Source organism: Stenella coeruleoalba, assembly GCF_951394435.1.
Source record: "Stenella coeruleoalba genome assembly, chromosome: 2".
Classification (NCBI taxonomy): Eukaryota; Metazoa; Chordata; class Mammalia; order Artiodactyla; family Delphinidae; genus Stenella; species Stenella coeruleoalba.
In genome coordinates this window covers 62,326,978-62,344,100 of record NC_137147.1, presented here as the reverse complement: position 1 = coordinate 62,344,100, position 17,123 = coordinate 62,326,978, and the positions used below count along the sequence as shown (strand labels likewise).

Genomic DNA, 17,123 nt, shown 5'->3' with positions numbered 1-17,123 from the left:
GCATGTTTGTGTTTATGTGTTAACGTTTTCACTTTACTTTTTTACAAATAGAACTTGACTTTTTTTTTACAACCACTACCTATTAATTTCAACTGTAAAAATCCAAGACCTTTACCTAAAACCTGCCACTTTCTACTCTAGAATTATCAGTAGGTGTATTTAATAATAATCATGGGGTTAAATGACTTTATCTGATTGAAACTAGCCAAGAAAATCAGGTTCCTGAGATAATGATGAAAAGTTAATGTGTAATATCAATAGGGTATTTAATGTTCTTTGGTAATCCTTTTATTTATTTGCTATTATTGATTCCCTAGCAAACTACTGCATTGGCCAAAAGGTTCATTCAGTTTTTTCCATAAGATGGCTCTAGCAGCACTTAGTTGTCTTTAACTTCATTCGAAACAATTTCGTTAGATTGCATGTGACAGCTGTCATATCAACGTGCATTTTAAAAAAGACATCAAAATTGGTGAATTTTTGTGTAGCCATTTTAATATTGAAGATAGAAGAAAAAAAGCAACATTTTCAGCATATTATGCTTTATAATTTCAAGAAAGGTAAAAACTTAACTGAAATGCAAAAAAATATTTCTGTGGTATATGGAGAAGGTGCTGTGACCTATCAAACATGTCAAAAATAGTTTGTGAAGTTCGCGCTGGAGATTTCTCGCTGGACAATGCTCCAGGGGTCAGGTAGACCAGTTGAAGTTGATAGCGATCAAATCGAGACATTAATTGAGAACAATCAACATTGTTGATACTCAAAATATCCAAATCAGGCACTGAAAATCATTTGCACCAGCTTAGTTATGTTCATCACTTTGATGTTTGGGTTCCACATAAGTTAAGAGAAAAAAACCTTCTTGACCATATTTCTGCATGCAATTCTCTACTGAAACATAACGAAAACATTCCATTTTTAAAACAAATTGTGATGGGCGAAGAAAAGTGGATACTATACAATAATGTGGAACTGAAGAGATCGTGGGGCAAGCGAAATGAACCACCACCAACCACACCAAAGGCTGGTCTTCATCCATAGAAGGTGATGTTGTGTATACTGAGATTGGAAGGGAGTCCTCTATTATGAGCTCCTTCCGGAAAACCAAACGATTAATTCCAACAAGTACTGCTCCCAATTAGACCAACTGAAAGCAGCACTTGACGAAAAGTGTCCAGAATTAGTCAACAGAAAGCTAATAATCTTCCATCAGGCTAATGCAAGACCTTATTTCTTTGATGACCAGGCAAAAACTGTTAAAGCTTGGCTGGGAAGTTCTCATTCATCTGCTGTATTCATAAGAAATTGCACCTTCAGATTTCCATTTATTTTGGTCTTTACAAAATTCTCTTAATGGAAAAAATTTCCATTTCCTGGAAGACTGTAAAAGACACCTGGAACAGTTCTTTGCTCAAAAAGGTAAAACGTTTTGGAAAGATGGAATTATGAAGTTGCCTGGAAAATGGCAGAAAGTAGTGGAACAAAAGGGTGAAGACGTTGTTCAATAAAGTTCTTGGTGAAAATGGAAAATGTCTTTTATTTTTACTTAAAAACCGAAGGCACTTTTTGGCCAACCCAATACGTTACTTACTACTTTCCTCCATCTAACAAACCCATTCCAAATTCTCATTCTCATGTTCCAGCAGCTTAATGGTCAATGGCATAATTTTGATCATCATTGCCTGCTCTAAGACTATTTTACAACTAAAGCAACAGCTCGGCCTTCCTTAAAGATTTAAAAAACAAAACAAAACAAAAAATACCTCAAATAATCTCCAAAAAGTTCTATTCTCAGATACTGAAAAATCAACTTTAAAAAAAATTAGCATGGGAATTTGCTTTATTTTCTGCTCATTTTTGCTATGAACTGAAAACTGGTCTAAGAAAAAGTTTACTAATTTTAAAAATATTAGATCCAGAGCTAAGATTTTCATTATTGCATAAATTATCACACTATACCCCAAGTGGCTGGATGAATCTACTAAAGACTAGAGTGTATATGTATGACATTTGTCCTTACAGGCCCCTACACTGATTCTGCTGACACCCTAAATAAGGATCTTGAGGAAAGACTGATGTTAGCCATGGCTAAAAATCTGATGCACAAAAACTAGAGGGCCATTTTATACATTTACAGTGAGAAATGGTTGTCTCAGACCAGAAAATTCAAATCCATATTGGCACCTTATCTTTCTACAAAGAAGAACCACTCACAATCAGACATCGGTATTAATTGATAATAAGGGAAACGGTCATCATAGGCAAGAATATTTGAATCAATGTGCTCAGCAAATTTTCTCTCTGTACGTAGACCTGCATGAGGTCATCTCCAGTTTTATCGTTCTATGACCATAAAACATCATAACCAGACAACTACATGGAGGAAGAATCAAAACAATAGGAGATGGAAAAAATCAAACATTTGATGATATCAGCTTAAGATAACCTGGTATACACAGTTTTCTAATAATTGGCTTTGCCAATGGGGTCTGATTTACTGGTAGCTAAGGCTCTCTTCTTCAGTGAAAAAACACTAACAAAACATATTGGTCTCTGATTATTCTTTTAATGTGCTTCCATTATTAATTAACCCAGATTGTGACAGACACATTCTTTAAAATTTAATCAAATACAGTGAGCATTTAGCAGACCTGGGAATTTTTTGTCTCCTTAAAGCAGTGGTTTGCATTTTGGTCTCAGAACCCCTAATCTGCTATATGTTAACACAAATAACACATTTTCCAAATTAAAAGAAGAGTGGCATTATTTTACATTTTTGCAAATCTCCTTAATGTTTAGCTTAATATAGATGACAGTTGGATTCTCTTATCTGCTTGCTTCTACATTAAATCTGATACAGTATCACATGTCAGGTATGCTCTGGAAAACTTCACAGTACACTTGTGAAACAACAAGAGTGAAAAAGGTTTTGACCTTATGAACCTCAAAAGATCCTGGAGATTTCTCATGAGCCCCAGATTATACTTTGCCACCCACTGACTTCGGAAAAAAATTATGCATATGTATGTATGTTTATATTTTTTTAATTTACATACATATAAAATAAATCTGTGGTGCTTTTAAAGGTTAAACTCTTGATGTGTTATATTTACCTCGTATCAAAGTACTTGGGGCTCCTCACTGTAGCCTCCAAGTACTAACAACATAAAGCACAATAAATGGGTTTCCTTATGAAATAGAGGGTTAATGTCTGGAGTCCATTTATGCCTATTCTATTGGATATGGAGAACAATTTTATCATTTCAAATAACTTGGGCATTTATGTTTTACAGTTGTATCTTTGTTTTAAAGATACGTAACAATATAAATACTTTCACCTGAGATAGAACTCACAATCATTAAACTGGCCCTAAAAAAAACATTATCAGCTATATAACAAATTAGCTCAAGACTTAGCTTCTAGAAATACATGTTAGCCCTGAGCTAGGACTGACAAAGTGCCCAGCACTCAACAGTTACTGAGCTTGATTCATTTACCAAATATTTATTAGGTTCCTAACTCACTGCCATGCACTATGGCTACAATGATGAATGAGAAAGAGAAGTATTCATGGAGGGTAATATGAAAGATCAAAATTGAACAAACATTCAAAAAAATAATTATAAAACTCAGGAGAGGTACTATGAAGAAGAGTACAGCTTTCAAAAACATCATTAAAAAAGAGGTACTTACTGTGTGTGTGTGTGTGTGTGTGTGTGTGTGCGCGCACGCACATGTGTGGGCAGGTGCTTCTACCTGTCTGTGTGGGTGGGTGGGTGAATTGGTGAGGGTGGTCATAGAAAACTTTTCTAGTGTAGACACATTTAAGCTATGACCTAAAGGTTGAGTAGCCAGGCGGGAAGGATAGAGAGGAAAGAGGGGAAGGTTGAAGGACAAAAGTTCAGATAGGGAAACAGTAAGTGTAACGGCTATGAGGATGAAATTATTTGAAAGATGAAAAGTAGAGACATTTCTACTAAAATTATTTACCTATAAAGGACTTGTGCTCTAGCTGGGATTGCTAAGGGCAAAATCATTCTATGCCCATATACCTGATAATTAATGGAATATTTCTGTCTATACTATAATATACTGTAGAACATATGAGCCTTCAAAATCAGGAAAGAAACTATTACACAGATTCTCAATTTTGCAAATTTATCATCAGTATTAAGCAGGTAAAAATAGCTTTCCTAATACAATCTAATCTTCAAAATTGATTTCTTTTCAAAACATGAATGATTCATTGGAGTCACCATCCTAAAATCTATTTTTCCTTAAGTTTTACCTTAAAAATCACTTTAAAAAAAATAGCTGTTACAATAAAAATAACATCTCAGAGAACTTCAGTTCCCAGCAATATCATAAAAAAGATATCCTGGGGGTTTCCCTGGTGGCGCAGTGGTTGAGAATCTGCCTGCCAATGCAGGAGAAACGGGTTCGAGCCCTGGTCTGGGAAGATCCCACATGCCGCGGAGGAACTGGGCCCGTGAGCCACAACTACTGAGCCTGGGCGTATGGAGCTTGTGCTCCGCAACAAGAGAGGTTGCGATAGTGAGAGGCCCGCGCACCGCGATGAAGAGTGGCCCCCGCTCGCCACAACTATAGATAGCCCTTGCACAGAAACGAAGACCAAACACAGCCATAAATAAATAAATAAAATTTAAAAAAAAAAGATATCCTGGAATCTACCTGCACAGAACACCTAAAAATTATCACAAAAAAATATAATATACATTTTTAAAAGAATGGCTCAGCTTGTGAGGATATTCTGAGTCTAGAACAAAATGGAAGTATTAATCTAGAGAGGCAAATAATCAATGCAGCTGCTGGGTGCTGCCCTGGACAGCCTCCAGAGCTTTGGTTTAAAAGGCCAACTGTATAGAGGGGAGAGACAGATCAGAATCCTACTGACAGCTGATAACAATGAAGGCTATATCCTCAATACAAAGGTGAGCTAGGAGGGAAGAAAATAACTTGACTCCAGAGAAGAGTCAGTGAGGAAACTTGTCTGTTGACTTGGGGTAGGGGAATATGAGATAAGAACAGCCTTCCCTGCAAATTCATATTCTCAGGCTGGCCATCACCTAACTTTGAGTGCTGCAAAGTGAGAAGAATCATAAGCTAAGAATTGTAATTTAAAGTAAACCAAGGTTGACAGGACCCCTGAACACCTGAGAGAAGCAAGTGCAAATCCTCTCTGGAGAAACACATCCTTCAACCCAGGTTTCAAAGTAATTTCCACAAAATTCCAAAGAAATGTAACCTCTTAACACAAAAATCCAAAACAAATGAGGGTGAGTAGACAGAAACAACAAGGCCAGAACTGCAAAAACTTAAGTTACTGGAATTACTGGAATAAGGAATATTAAATAAGTATTTTAATACATTTTAATTAAGAAGAAAGTGAAAATATGAACAAAGAATAAGCCACTGCAAAAAATGACTAGACAGATATTAAAAAAACAACCAAACACAACTTTTGGAAATTAAAATATAAAGAGCATCATAAAAAACAAAATAAGGGGAATTCTGTTTCCAAGAGTGTCATGGACCAGGTAACCTGACCAACCTTACAACTAAAAAAACAAAAATAATACATTTTTAAAAAAACTTTAATCTTCTTTAATGCACTGATGAGCCATAAAATAGGAAGAAATATTTGAAAATGAAAACCTACATAAAGTCCAAATTCAAGAGAGGTCTTAGGTGTAGCAATAAAGCTGACTTTCACTTTGAATGAAACCAATTACTTTTATGGAACTATTGGGGCAAGGAAGGAAGAACAATAGGAAACCTCCAAACAAATTTGGGATTCCAAAGAACAATATATCATCAGTGTGATGCTGAATTAGAAATAAACCCACCTAACTAAAAGTTTGCAAGGAAAACTGCCCATATTTAGATGCAAAGTAGATAACAGAAATCTTGTCATAGACACTAACCAAAAGCTAGTCTTAATACAGGTTTATACTGTACATTCATTATTATCTGGCTGGCTTAAACTTCAAATCAAGAATTCAGTTTAATGAAGTTGGAAGTGTTTCCTTGCATCTATGTGAAGCAAATGCAGTTCCTCTCTGAAGCAATCAACCTTTAACAAACCAAATCAAGAAACAGTCATAAGCAGCAAAAGCTCAGAATCAAAGTTCTGAATTTCTGAAATCACAAAATAGTGCAAGAAATATTACAAGATATTGCAAGAGAATATAGCATCATGAGAAGGAGCATTCAGAAACAAAATATGGCAGAATCAGACCTATGAAGACCTCAGGAATATTAGGGTGATCAATCAATATAAAATAACTAAGTTTCATATTAATACATAAAATGAAAGTAATGAACTAGAGACCATAAAATTGACCAAGCAGACTGGCCAACTTCTAGAAACAGCTGTCATTAGAAAGAAAGTATCCAGAATGCAGCACAGAGAGACAAAGTGATGGAAAATATATGTGAGAGGTCAGTAGATGTATGAAGTAGGAAGGTCTAACACACATCTTGAAAGGCAAGAAAAAAATGGGACAGAGGCAATGTTTAAAGAGAGAATGGCTGGAAAATTTCCAGAATTGTCAAATTATACTAATCCATAATTACAGTATCCCCAAAGTATCCCCTGAAGAATAAATAAAAGGAAATCTAGACCTGGACATACCACAGTAAAATACAAAATGCCAAACGCTAAAAAAAGGTACAAAAAGAGCCAGAGAAAAGATAACTGCACTAAGAGTTCAACTGTTGATTGACATCTCAACAGCAACAATGTAAAACAGAAAAGTGGGAAAGCATCTGAGTGTCTGAAATGTACTAGGTGAAAATAACTGTCAATCTAGAATTTTATGTCCAGGGGAAAAAGTATTTCAAGAATGTGGGCAAAATAAAGACATTTTCAGAGCAAAATCTTGTGTTTGAAAGCAACGGGCATCCAAAAGTAAATTCTAAATGATGAACTTCAAGCAGGGTGGGTTGGCCAAAACATGCCTTCGGTTTTTAAAGTAAAACTAAAAGACACATTTTCCATTTTCACCAAGAACGTTATTGAATAACGTATTCATCCTTTTGTTCCGCTACCTTCTGCCATTTTTTGGGCAACTTCATAATTGAAGTTGCCTGAAAAACTTATCTTTTACCCAAAACTTTTTATCTTTTTAAGCAAAGAACTGTTCAGGTGCCTTTTACAGGCTCCAGGGAATTGAAATTTTTTCCAGTAAGAAAAATTTGTAAAGACCTAAATAAATGTAAATCTGAAGGTGCAGTGTCTGGTGAATATGGCAGATTAATCAGAACTTCCCAGCAAAGCTGTAATGGTTTTTTCCTGGTCATCAAAGAAACATGCGGTCTTCCATTATCCTGATGGAAGATAATGCCTTTTCTATTGACTAATTCTGGAGGCTTTTCGTCGAGGGCTGCTTTCAGTTGGTCTAACTGGGAGCAGTACTTGTTGGAATTAATCGTTTGGTTTTCCAGAAGGAGGTCATAATAGAGGACTCCCTTCCAATCCCACTATATATACAACATGACCTTCTTTGGATGAAGACTGGCCTTTGATGTGGTTGGTGGTGGTTCATCTCGCTTGCCCCACAATCTCTTCCGTTCCACGTTGTTGTACAGTATCCACTTTTCAACCCCCGTCACAACTGGTTTTAAAAATGGAATGTTTTCATTACATTTAAGTAGAGAATCACATGTGGAAATACAGTCAAGGTTTTTTTTTGCTTAACTTATGTGGAACCCAAACATCAAAGCAATGAACATAACCAAGCAGGTGCAAATGATTTTCAATGCTTGATTTGGATATTTTGAGTATACTGGCTATCTCCCACATGGTATAACATTGATTGTTCTCAATTAATGTCTTGATTTGATTGCTATCAACTTCAACTGGTCTACCCGTGCCCTGGAGCATCATCCAATGAGAAATATCTAGCACGAAACTTTGCAAACCACTTTAAAAATATATATTTATTTATTTATTTGGCTGCGCCAGGTCTTAGTTGTGGTGTGTGGGGTCTTGGTTGTGGTATGTGGGATCTAGTTCCCTGACCAGGGATAGAACCCGGGCCCCCTGCATTGGGAGCGTGGAGTCTTAACCACTGGACCACCAGGGAAGTCCCTGCAAACCACTTTGACTTGTTTGATAGGTCACAGCACCTTCTTCAAACACTGCAGAAATCTTTTTTTTGCCACTTCAGTTGCGTTTTTACCTTTCTTGAAATAGTAAAGCATAATATGCTGAAAATGTTGCTTTTTTCTTCCATCTTCAATATTAAAATGGCTACACAAAAATTCACCAATTTTGATGTCTTTTTTTAAATGCACACTGGTGTGACAACTGTCACATATAATCTAACAAAACTGTTTCAAATGAAGTTAAAAACAACTAAGTGCTGCTAGAGCCATCTTATGGAAAAAAACAAATAAACCTTTTGGCCAACGCAATAAATGGAAGATCTGAAAAGGGAGAAATCATAATCAAAATATATATATAGAACTGAATTATTTGGTAATAACAATATACAAGCTGGGGGAGAAATCAGAGTAATAATGTTCTACGATCCTTGTATTGATTAGGAAGAGGGTAAAAAAACACTAACTTTATATTTGGAAAGTGAAGTATGTATGCTAAAATTTATATAGTAATCACTAAAGGAAAAGGAATAGAGTAAAACTTTCAAACCAAGTGATGGGGAGGAGGAGGATACAGAATGAAAAAACATCAATTAAAAACAAAGCAAAAAATAAGAGAATTATGAAAAAATACAGACATAAGAAAAATAAAAAGAACAAAATAAGATAATATCAATAAATCCAAACATATCAGTAATTATAATAAATATTCCAGTTAAAAGACAAAGATTTTTAAAAATCCAACCATATTTACAAGAGACATATAAAATGTAATGATATAAAAGGGCTGAAAATAAAAGGATTTAAAAAATATATACATGAGGCTAATTATAATAAAAAGAAAGTGGTATAAATGTACTACAAGTAGATAAAGTAGACTAGTACAAGTAGACTTTAAGCAAAAATAATTGCTACAGATGAAAAGGGCCATAAATAAAAGGCTTAACTCACCAAGAAGATATAAAATTATAAATATGTATGTACTTAATTACAAAGCTTCAAAATACATAAAGGAAAATTTATGGAACTACAAAGAAAAAAATAGACAAATCACCATCAGAATATAAGATTTTAATACACCCTTCTCCATAACTGTGAGGTCAAGCTAACCAAAAATCTTAAGAATATAGAAAAGGTGACTAAAGCAGTAATAAGCTTGATCTAACAGACTTTAATAATCATGAATTCCAAAGGAAAGAATACATTCTCTTCTAACACACAGGACGTTTATGGAGGCTGACTACATACTGATTATACAGACTATATTCTCTGACCAAAAGAATCGCATTAGAAATCTGTAAGAAAAAGGAAAACTAGAAAAATCTTGTATGTTTGGGAGACAGACACTGCTAAATAACTCATAGGTCAAAGAAAATATTAACATGAAAATTAGAAAATTTTTAGAAGTGAATAGTAACAAAAATGCTATACATGGAAGTTTGTAGACTGTAGCTAAAACAGCATTAAGAGGTAAATTAATAGCCTCAAAAATACTTATATGAGAAAAATGTGAGGCTAATTAATTAGCTAGGAAAAGAACCATCAAATAAAATCAAGAAAAGCAGAAAGAAAGAACAAGGAGCAAAAATTAATAAAAGAGAAAACAAACATAAAACACAGAGGATCAACAAAGCCAAAAGCTCATTCTTTGCAAAGACTAATAAAACTGACAAATCTCTGGTAAGAATCATCAAGAAAAAAAACAAACAAGGAACAAATACTAACAGGAATGACAAGGGGAAACATTACTATAAATGCCCCAGAGATTAAAAAGCTTATAAGAGAATGTATTTAAAAACAAATGTAATGAACAAATTCCTAGAAAAACGAACACACTCAAGCTGACTCAAGAACTAGAAAACCTGAACAGTTCTTTAAGCTTTAAATTTTCCCACAAATATTCCAACCAGTTTTGTCAAATATCTTTCCTTTCACATTTGTCATATATTCTGTCAACACAAACCTTAAACTTGGCAACTAAGAATCACTACCAAAGCTACAGCAAGTTTGTGGCACAGAATAAAGAGCACTGACATGGGAACCAGGATCTGGGAGTCTTAGTCCTGGATCTACCACTTACTTGCTGTGAGACTTGAATGATCCCCTTCAGCTACAAAACTCAATGATGTTTACCTGCAAAAGTACCTTTGCTATTAAGAGCAAATGATTGGTTTTCATAAGGTTTATTTTCCCATAAAAATTTCTATGTAATTGAGAATGTGCACTTAGGAATTTCTAGCTATCTTTATGTGAAATAGCTTTTATTCGTTTTCCTTCCCTCTATTTCTTTATTTTATTCCCCAAATAATATCTGCCTTAAGCAAATTTAATTTCAGAATGCCTTAAAGGACAAAAACTGAGCCTCCAAGGGGAGGATAAAGACAATGAAAACATCGCTTCTTATATTCATAAACCACTTTTTATTGATTTTAGAGTGAAAGATAACATAATTTTTCTATAATTTATTAATCAAATGGTAGGAATAAAAGTTTCAAACCACAAAGTGAGTCACTAAGAAAATTATTCTGATAACAGAAGGAATATTGGAGGGGAGGGGATAATTATTAAAGTTACCATAAACTAAAAATATAAATAACTGAAAATATTAAAGAATTAGATGTAATAAACCAAAAAACTAAATATGAGCTTTAAAAAACATTTCCATGAAGAATAAATTTTAAATAACTTAAAGTCAGTATATTCAATATTAAAAGCAAAAGTCTATATTACAAATTAAAAATACTGAGACGTATTTTACCTGACGAAATATCTCTGTGACAAAGTTTACATTACTTCTTTTAGAAGAAAAAACTCTGCGAACTATTTCAATGTCTGTGAGATGTTCTTCATCAATACTACAGAGACTAGAAGAGCTAGGTTCTCGCTCTGTGAGAGTGCTTGTGTTGGAATGAGACTGCTCGGGTTCTGTAGTTCTATCTGCTTTATCGGCATTATCATTTTTGTTTTCTTCTCTGGATACCAAACTAGCAGCTGCTCTCTAAAATAAAAACAAAAAGGGGAGAATATCATAACCATTTAAATCAATATTCTGTCTTCAAATAGCAAATACTGACAAAATCCAAAGCATTCCATAAGTAAATTACAGCACTGTTTAAAATCTATGCATAGAGTTTCATTTAGAATCTGTTCTAAATAGTTAAATGGCAATGAAATAACTTAGTATCTAAGTGATATAGTGATACTCACTAATCATCTATTCAATTAAGTTTATTTTTCAGTATGTTTGCAGAACAAACAAGTTACTAATTAAACTGGGTAAAAGAATAATGCCAAATGGAGTCAGCTCAGCTCATCAATAATAAATAAATACCTTAATTCTGGAATATTTATTCAGTAAGTTTTAATGTATAAATTCATCTCTATTTTACCTTAGACAAAAATTATACAAAGGAGGACTTCCCTGGTGGGAAAAAAATTAAAAAGAACAAAGGAGGACTTCCCTGGTGGCACAGTGGTTAAGAATCTGCCCTGCCAATGCAGGGGACACGGGTTTGATCCTGGTCCAGGAAGATCCCACATGCCACGGAGCAACTAAGCCCATGTGCCACAACTACTGAGCCTGTGCCCTAGAGCCCACGCACCACAATTACTGAGCCTACATGCCACAACTACTGAAGCCTGCATGCCTAGAGCTCGTGCTCCACGAAAAGAGAAGCCACTGCAATGAGAAGCCCACGCACTGCAATAAAGAGTAGCCCCTGCTCTCTACAACTACAGAAAGCCTGTGAACAGCAATGAAGACCCAATACAGCCATAAATAAATAAATAAATAAATAAATTTATTTTTTAAAAATAGAAGAAAAATTATGACAGAAAAAGTAGAAATTAAGCTAAAATAAAATACATATTAGAAAACTCTACATTCTAATAACTTAACAATTTTCACCATGACTGAAGATGATGGCTAAGCCTAGAGAAAAAGTTAAAGGCTTAAGGCAGTAATAAAGAAATTACTACCATGATATGATAGGAGTAGCACTATTCTGTGGTATGATAAATTACTTTCTGGTACATTATTCAATATTTGGTCGCAGTTTTGTCACCTATAAAATAAAAGAGTTAAAGTAAGTATGTAAATGATCTCAAATATGCTTCCCAATTTAAAAAAATCTCTAATTTTTAGTCTACTGAGCTCTGGGATCAGATAAAATAGTTCTGCTTGAGAGTTTCTACATTTAAAAATTCTTTGTAGAGAACCTAGAACAACATTTTGAGGAAAACACATCACATAATCTGCTACAGATAAATAAAAGGCTAGGGGGAATATAAGTCAAATTTTCTGAACACTAATGAACACACTTTATACCTCCACTTAATTTTTAAAGGATTTAAGAAGTTGTATAAAAAGCACACACATAAAATCTTTTTAAAACTAAATGAGGAAATCCAAGAAAAGGAAAACAAAAATAATTTTTAAAACTCTGCAATATAGACAATTTCAGGAAAAAACACACATTGAGAGAGGAGAGCAAAGTGAAAAAGAAGTGTGAAAAAAGGGGAAATGGGTTAATTAAAAATAACAGAATTTTAAATATTAGTCCTTCCATCGTACAGCTGTGTAACTTTACATTGCATTTCTAGAGTCAGTGTTCTTCGTGAAAAGAGATGACGTGAGACGGAGACAGGACTTTAAAACAGCACTCTGCGAATACCTAGAAATCTAAAATGAACTATGAAAGTCATTTGATTGCAAATTGTTTCCAACTTCAAGAATTTGCATAATTCAGAATATTTTTATTTGTACAATTCAGGATGTTTTTAGTACTCTACAATTAACAAAATATAGAAATAAGCTGACTCTTGTATGTGACTGAAATTATCTTCTATACCTTACAGGTTTTATTTTTTTATTAAGAAAACTGTTGGTTCTATAATAATTGTTAAAATTCGGATTTATAAAATACATTTATACAAAGAAAATATCATTATTATTTGTTTTAAATGTGTTCTACAACTAAGGCAACTGAAATCAGCAGACAAATCCCTAAAGCCATGTTTAACTTTAAGAAGCTTACTCTAGGGCTTCCCTGGTGGCACAGTGGTTAAGAATCTGCCTGCCAGTGCAGGGGACATGGGTTCAATCTCTGGTCCGGGAAGATCCCACAAGCTGCGGAGCAACTAAGCCCACGCGCCACAACTACTGAGCCTGTTCTCTAGAGCCCGTAAGCTACAACTACTGAGCCTGCGTGCTGCAACTACTGAAGCCCTCACGCCTGGAGCCTGTGCTCCGCAACAAGAGAAGCCACTGCAATGAGAAGCCCGCACACCGCAACAAAGAGTAGCCCCCCACTCACCGCAACTACAGAAAGCCCACGCACAGCAATAAAGACCCAACACAGACAAAAATAAATAAATTTATATATAAAAAAAAAGCTTACTCTATGTGTGTATTACCTGAATATTCTTTGGCAAGACTTCACCTTCCATCCCAGGAATATGAGGTCCTGTATGTGGCTTTGGCTCCAGCCAGAATGAAACCAGCCAACGAATGACAATAACACGAGCCTTAATGAAAGGCTCCTTTGTACAATAGATTGCTTCATTGGTTTCAGCATCCTTCTTTATCATGACATAATGTGGCTTTGGTCTCATCTGTGGGATATCTATGCAAAATAAAACGAAAACCAAAATAAGAAAGGAATTATGCTTAGATAAATCTATGTTTTTAAATATTTGAGAAAACACTGTGATAATATTCTGGTTTAAGAAACAGAATTTGTACATTTTAAAATAATTTGCTAGATATTAGCATGGGATCTAGAAGACTGAACCATATACAGCTGATATATGGAAACATGTCTTTTTGCAAAATATCACTAAAAAATCATTAAAAGTACAAAGAAACTTCCAGAGCCATTTAAAATTAATGAGACCTTACTTCAATTAACCTAAGTCTGAAACACATATTTTGACATCATACAAAGTATGAGAATTTTTACAGCAAAATTATTTTTAAAGCAAATATTGTTCCCAATGGTAAAGGTTTGCTACTCTAATTTAAATCATTTCTACTAGCCCTAATGGCTTTGCCTAAGCTTGTTAGCTGCCTAATCTTGGCGGAGCTTAAAACAGAAACATCTTTGTGCAAAAAGGACACTTCCACATACAGGCTGTCAATGCCTTCTATACATGGCAGAGGTCTACTTCTAACCCAGGGCTGTCCTTGAGGCTATAGCTTCAAGATTCCAACAGGCACTTTGGCACAGTCACTAAATACTGGACAAGATATGATCAGACTATACGACAATGTAATTATTCACACAGAATTTGCAAAAGCCATAGAAATTGAACCCAGAGGGACCTTTGAAAATATTTATAACATGGTTAAAAGATCATACCAAACATTAGAATTAAGTTTAATTTATAATCATAAATATTTCTGGTAGGCTAACTTCTCCAGTAGGTGATATCCAGAGACTAGGTTTTTAAAAAATCTCTTCACTCTCAATGAAAACTTTCTACAAATAAAACTGCACTTTCAGTATGAATCACGGTATAATATCTCCAATTAATCAATATAAATTAAATGTTATCAGTTTTCTGCAGGTAACAAATGCTAACTTTACACTGAGGAATGTTTTACTCTTATGTGTAATATTTTAGAAAATTCCAAAGACTACCTACCAAGTACAGGATGATATAAACTATTCTCCTTACAGATGTTTGGAAAAATATAAGGCAAGTAATATTTCTTAAAATGTGAAAATAAAAATGAAAATCCTCTTTCTTGGTTTTCTTTGTTCTTCCATTCTAAACTTTTTACCTAAAATTAAACAAACAATTAGAATCATTCCAAGAGAAAGAAATTATGAGCTGTTATAAACAAGCTTGTAAAAGGTTACTTAAGCAATAAATTAAACTGTTACACTGCAAAGATATATAGCTAAATATATATGTGTATGTACATATATATATGTACATACAAAAAGTGGTCTAGTGCCATGCAAATGCATTATACAGTTGACCCCTGAATAACTCAGGGGTTGGGGTGCTGACCCTGTGCATGCACTTGAAAATCCACGTGTAACTTTACAGTCGGCCCTCCATATCTGCAGATTCAACCAACAGTGGATTGTGTAGTACTGTAGATCATATTCATTGAAAAAAAATCTGTGTATAAGTGGACCTATATTGTTCAAAGGTCAAGGATACATGTTATCTCTCAAAAATATTGTAAGTTAAAATGTGCTCTGGAAAACTGTCAAAGTTGACTTAAAACTCGGCTCTACTACTGACAAAGCTGCTAATGTTCTTTCCTCTTTCCCACTTCCTGAATAATTCAGCCTAAAAGTCATACAAAATAGGCATATGTGAGAGGAAGGAAGAGAAGGTATGAAATAGTGGCAGTCAAGTGCAGGTGATCAGAGCCTGACCACAGGAGGCATCCATGAAGGGGGTATAACAGAGGCAGTAGCCCAGTGGGGACTCAGAGCCTGAGAGGGGTGAGGACAGTATCCTAAGTGTAGAGGGGAGTAAACAAGAGGGGACACAGTTGTAAAATACAGGGTGTGAACATTCCAGTATGGTGAGGAAGGTATGTAAGTAGGGGGATAGTAAAGGCCCAGAGTGTACCACAGTGAGCTACTACTACACACTAACTCTAGAATGGCTAAAATTACAGACTGACCATATCAACTGTTGGTGAGGATATGAAGCAACTTTAAGTCTCATACATTGCTGGTGGAATACAAAAAGCTACAACCATTTGGAAAACTATTTGGCAGCGTCTTAAAAAGTCAAAATATGCCTACCGAACAACCCAGCCATTCCACTACTAGGTATTTACCCAAGGGAAAAGAAAGTTTATATTGACACAAAGACTTGTTTACCAATATTCATACCAGTTTTATTTGTAATAGCCAAAAACTGGAAACAACTCACATTACCATCAACAGGTGACTGGATAACACATCATAGTACATCCATACAATGAAAAGCTACTCAGCAATAAAAGGCACCAAACTATTGATACATACAATAATATGATTTTTAAAATAATTATGCTGAAAAAAAAGAGAAGCCAAACCAAAAAAAAAAAAAAAAAAAAAAATGGAGGTACCATACAATTCCATTTATCAGAAAATGCAAATGATAGTGAAAGCAATCAGACTGAAGTTGCCTGGGGATGGGATGATGGGGCAGGTAGAGAAGGGTGGATTACAAAGGGATCTGAGAACTTTTAGGGGTGATAGATATGTTCATTACCTTGATTGTAGTGATGGTTTCATGGTTGTATACATGTCATAAAATTTATCAAATTGTACTTTTCAAACATTACAGTTTATTGTATGTCAAATGTATCTCAATAAACCAGTAAAACAAGTTTAAAAATCCACATGAAGTACAAAAGTTTTTTTTAAAGAAAAACTGGTAATAATCACAGTAACAACAACTACCCACCACTGAATACTTACTATATGTCATGCACTTGTTTATTCTAAGTACTATACACTAATTACTTAAGCCCCAAACACCAAAATGGGATAGGTATTATTTTTTATCTCTACCTTAAGCACAGAGAGGTTAAGTAATTTGCCAAAAGTCACATTATCAGTAAGATGTAGAGTCAGTATTCAAACCCTGGCAATCTCGTTCAGGATCCAAATTAACTTCATAATGTTTGTTTCTGAGGCACAAGGAACTTTTGTGTTTGGAACAGTTACAAGAAATGTGTATATGCTAAAAGTGTTTTCATCAATAATGATATTCACATTTCATATATAGAGATGAATAGGTTACCTTACAAAATACATGCACCTAAGGACTTCCCTGGTGGTCCAGTGGTAAAGAATCTGCCTTACAATGCAGGGGACATGGGTTCGAAATCTGGTCAGGGAAATAAGATCCCACATGCTGCAGGGCATATAAGCCTGCATGCCACAATTACTGACTTGCACGCCTCAACTAGAGAGCCCACGAGCTGCAAACTACAGAGCCCACACGCCCTGGAGCCTGCGCACCACAACTAGGG

General features: G+C 34.7%; 1 protein-coding gene across 6 annotated transcripts in view; it reads right to left on the bottom strand.

Annotated features, from left to right (window-relative positions):
• The window catches only part of RALGAPA1 (Ral GTPase activating protein catalytic subunit alpha 1), a 221,418-nt gene that overhangs the window by 144,038 nt on the left and 60,257 nt on the right, over positions 1–17,123 (bottom strand). For all 6 annotated transcript variants that reach the window (XM_079912214.1, XM_079912215.1, XM_079912219.1 and 3 more), the window contains exons 8-10: positions 14,777–14,915; positions 13,547–13,755; positions 10,890–11,129 (exon numbers count right to left, since the gene is read on the bottom strand). In XM_079912214.1, coding sequence (XP_079768340.1) covers positions 10,890–11,129; positions 13,547–13,755; positions 14,777–14,915 — 588 coding nt within the window. The remainder of the gene's footprint in view (positions 1–10,889; positions 11,130–13,546; positions 13,756–14,776; positions 14,916–17,123) is intronic.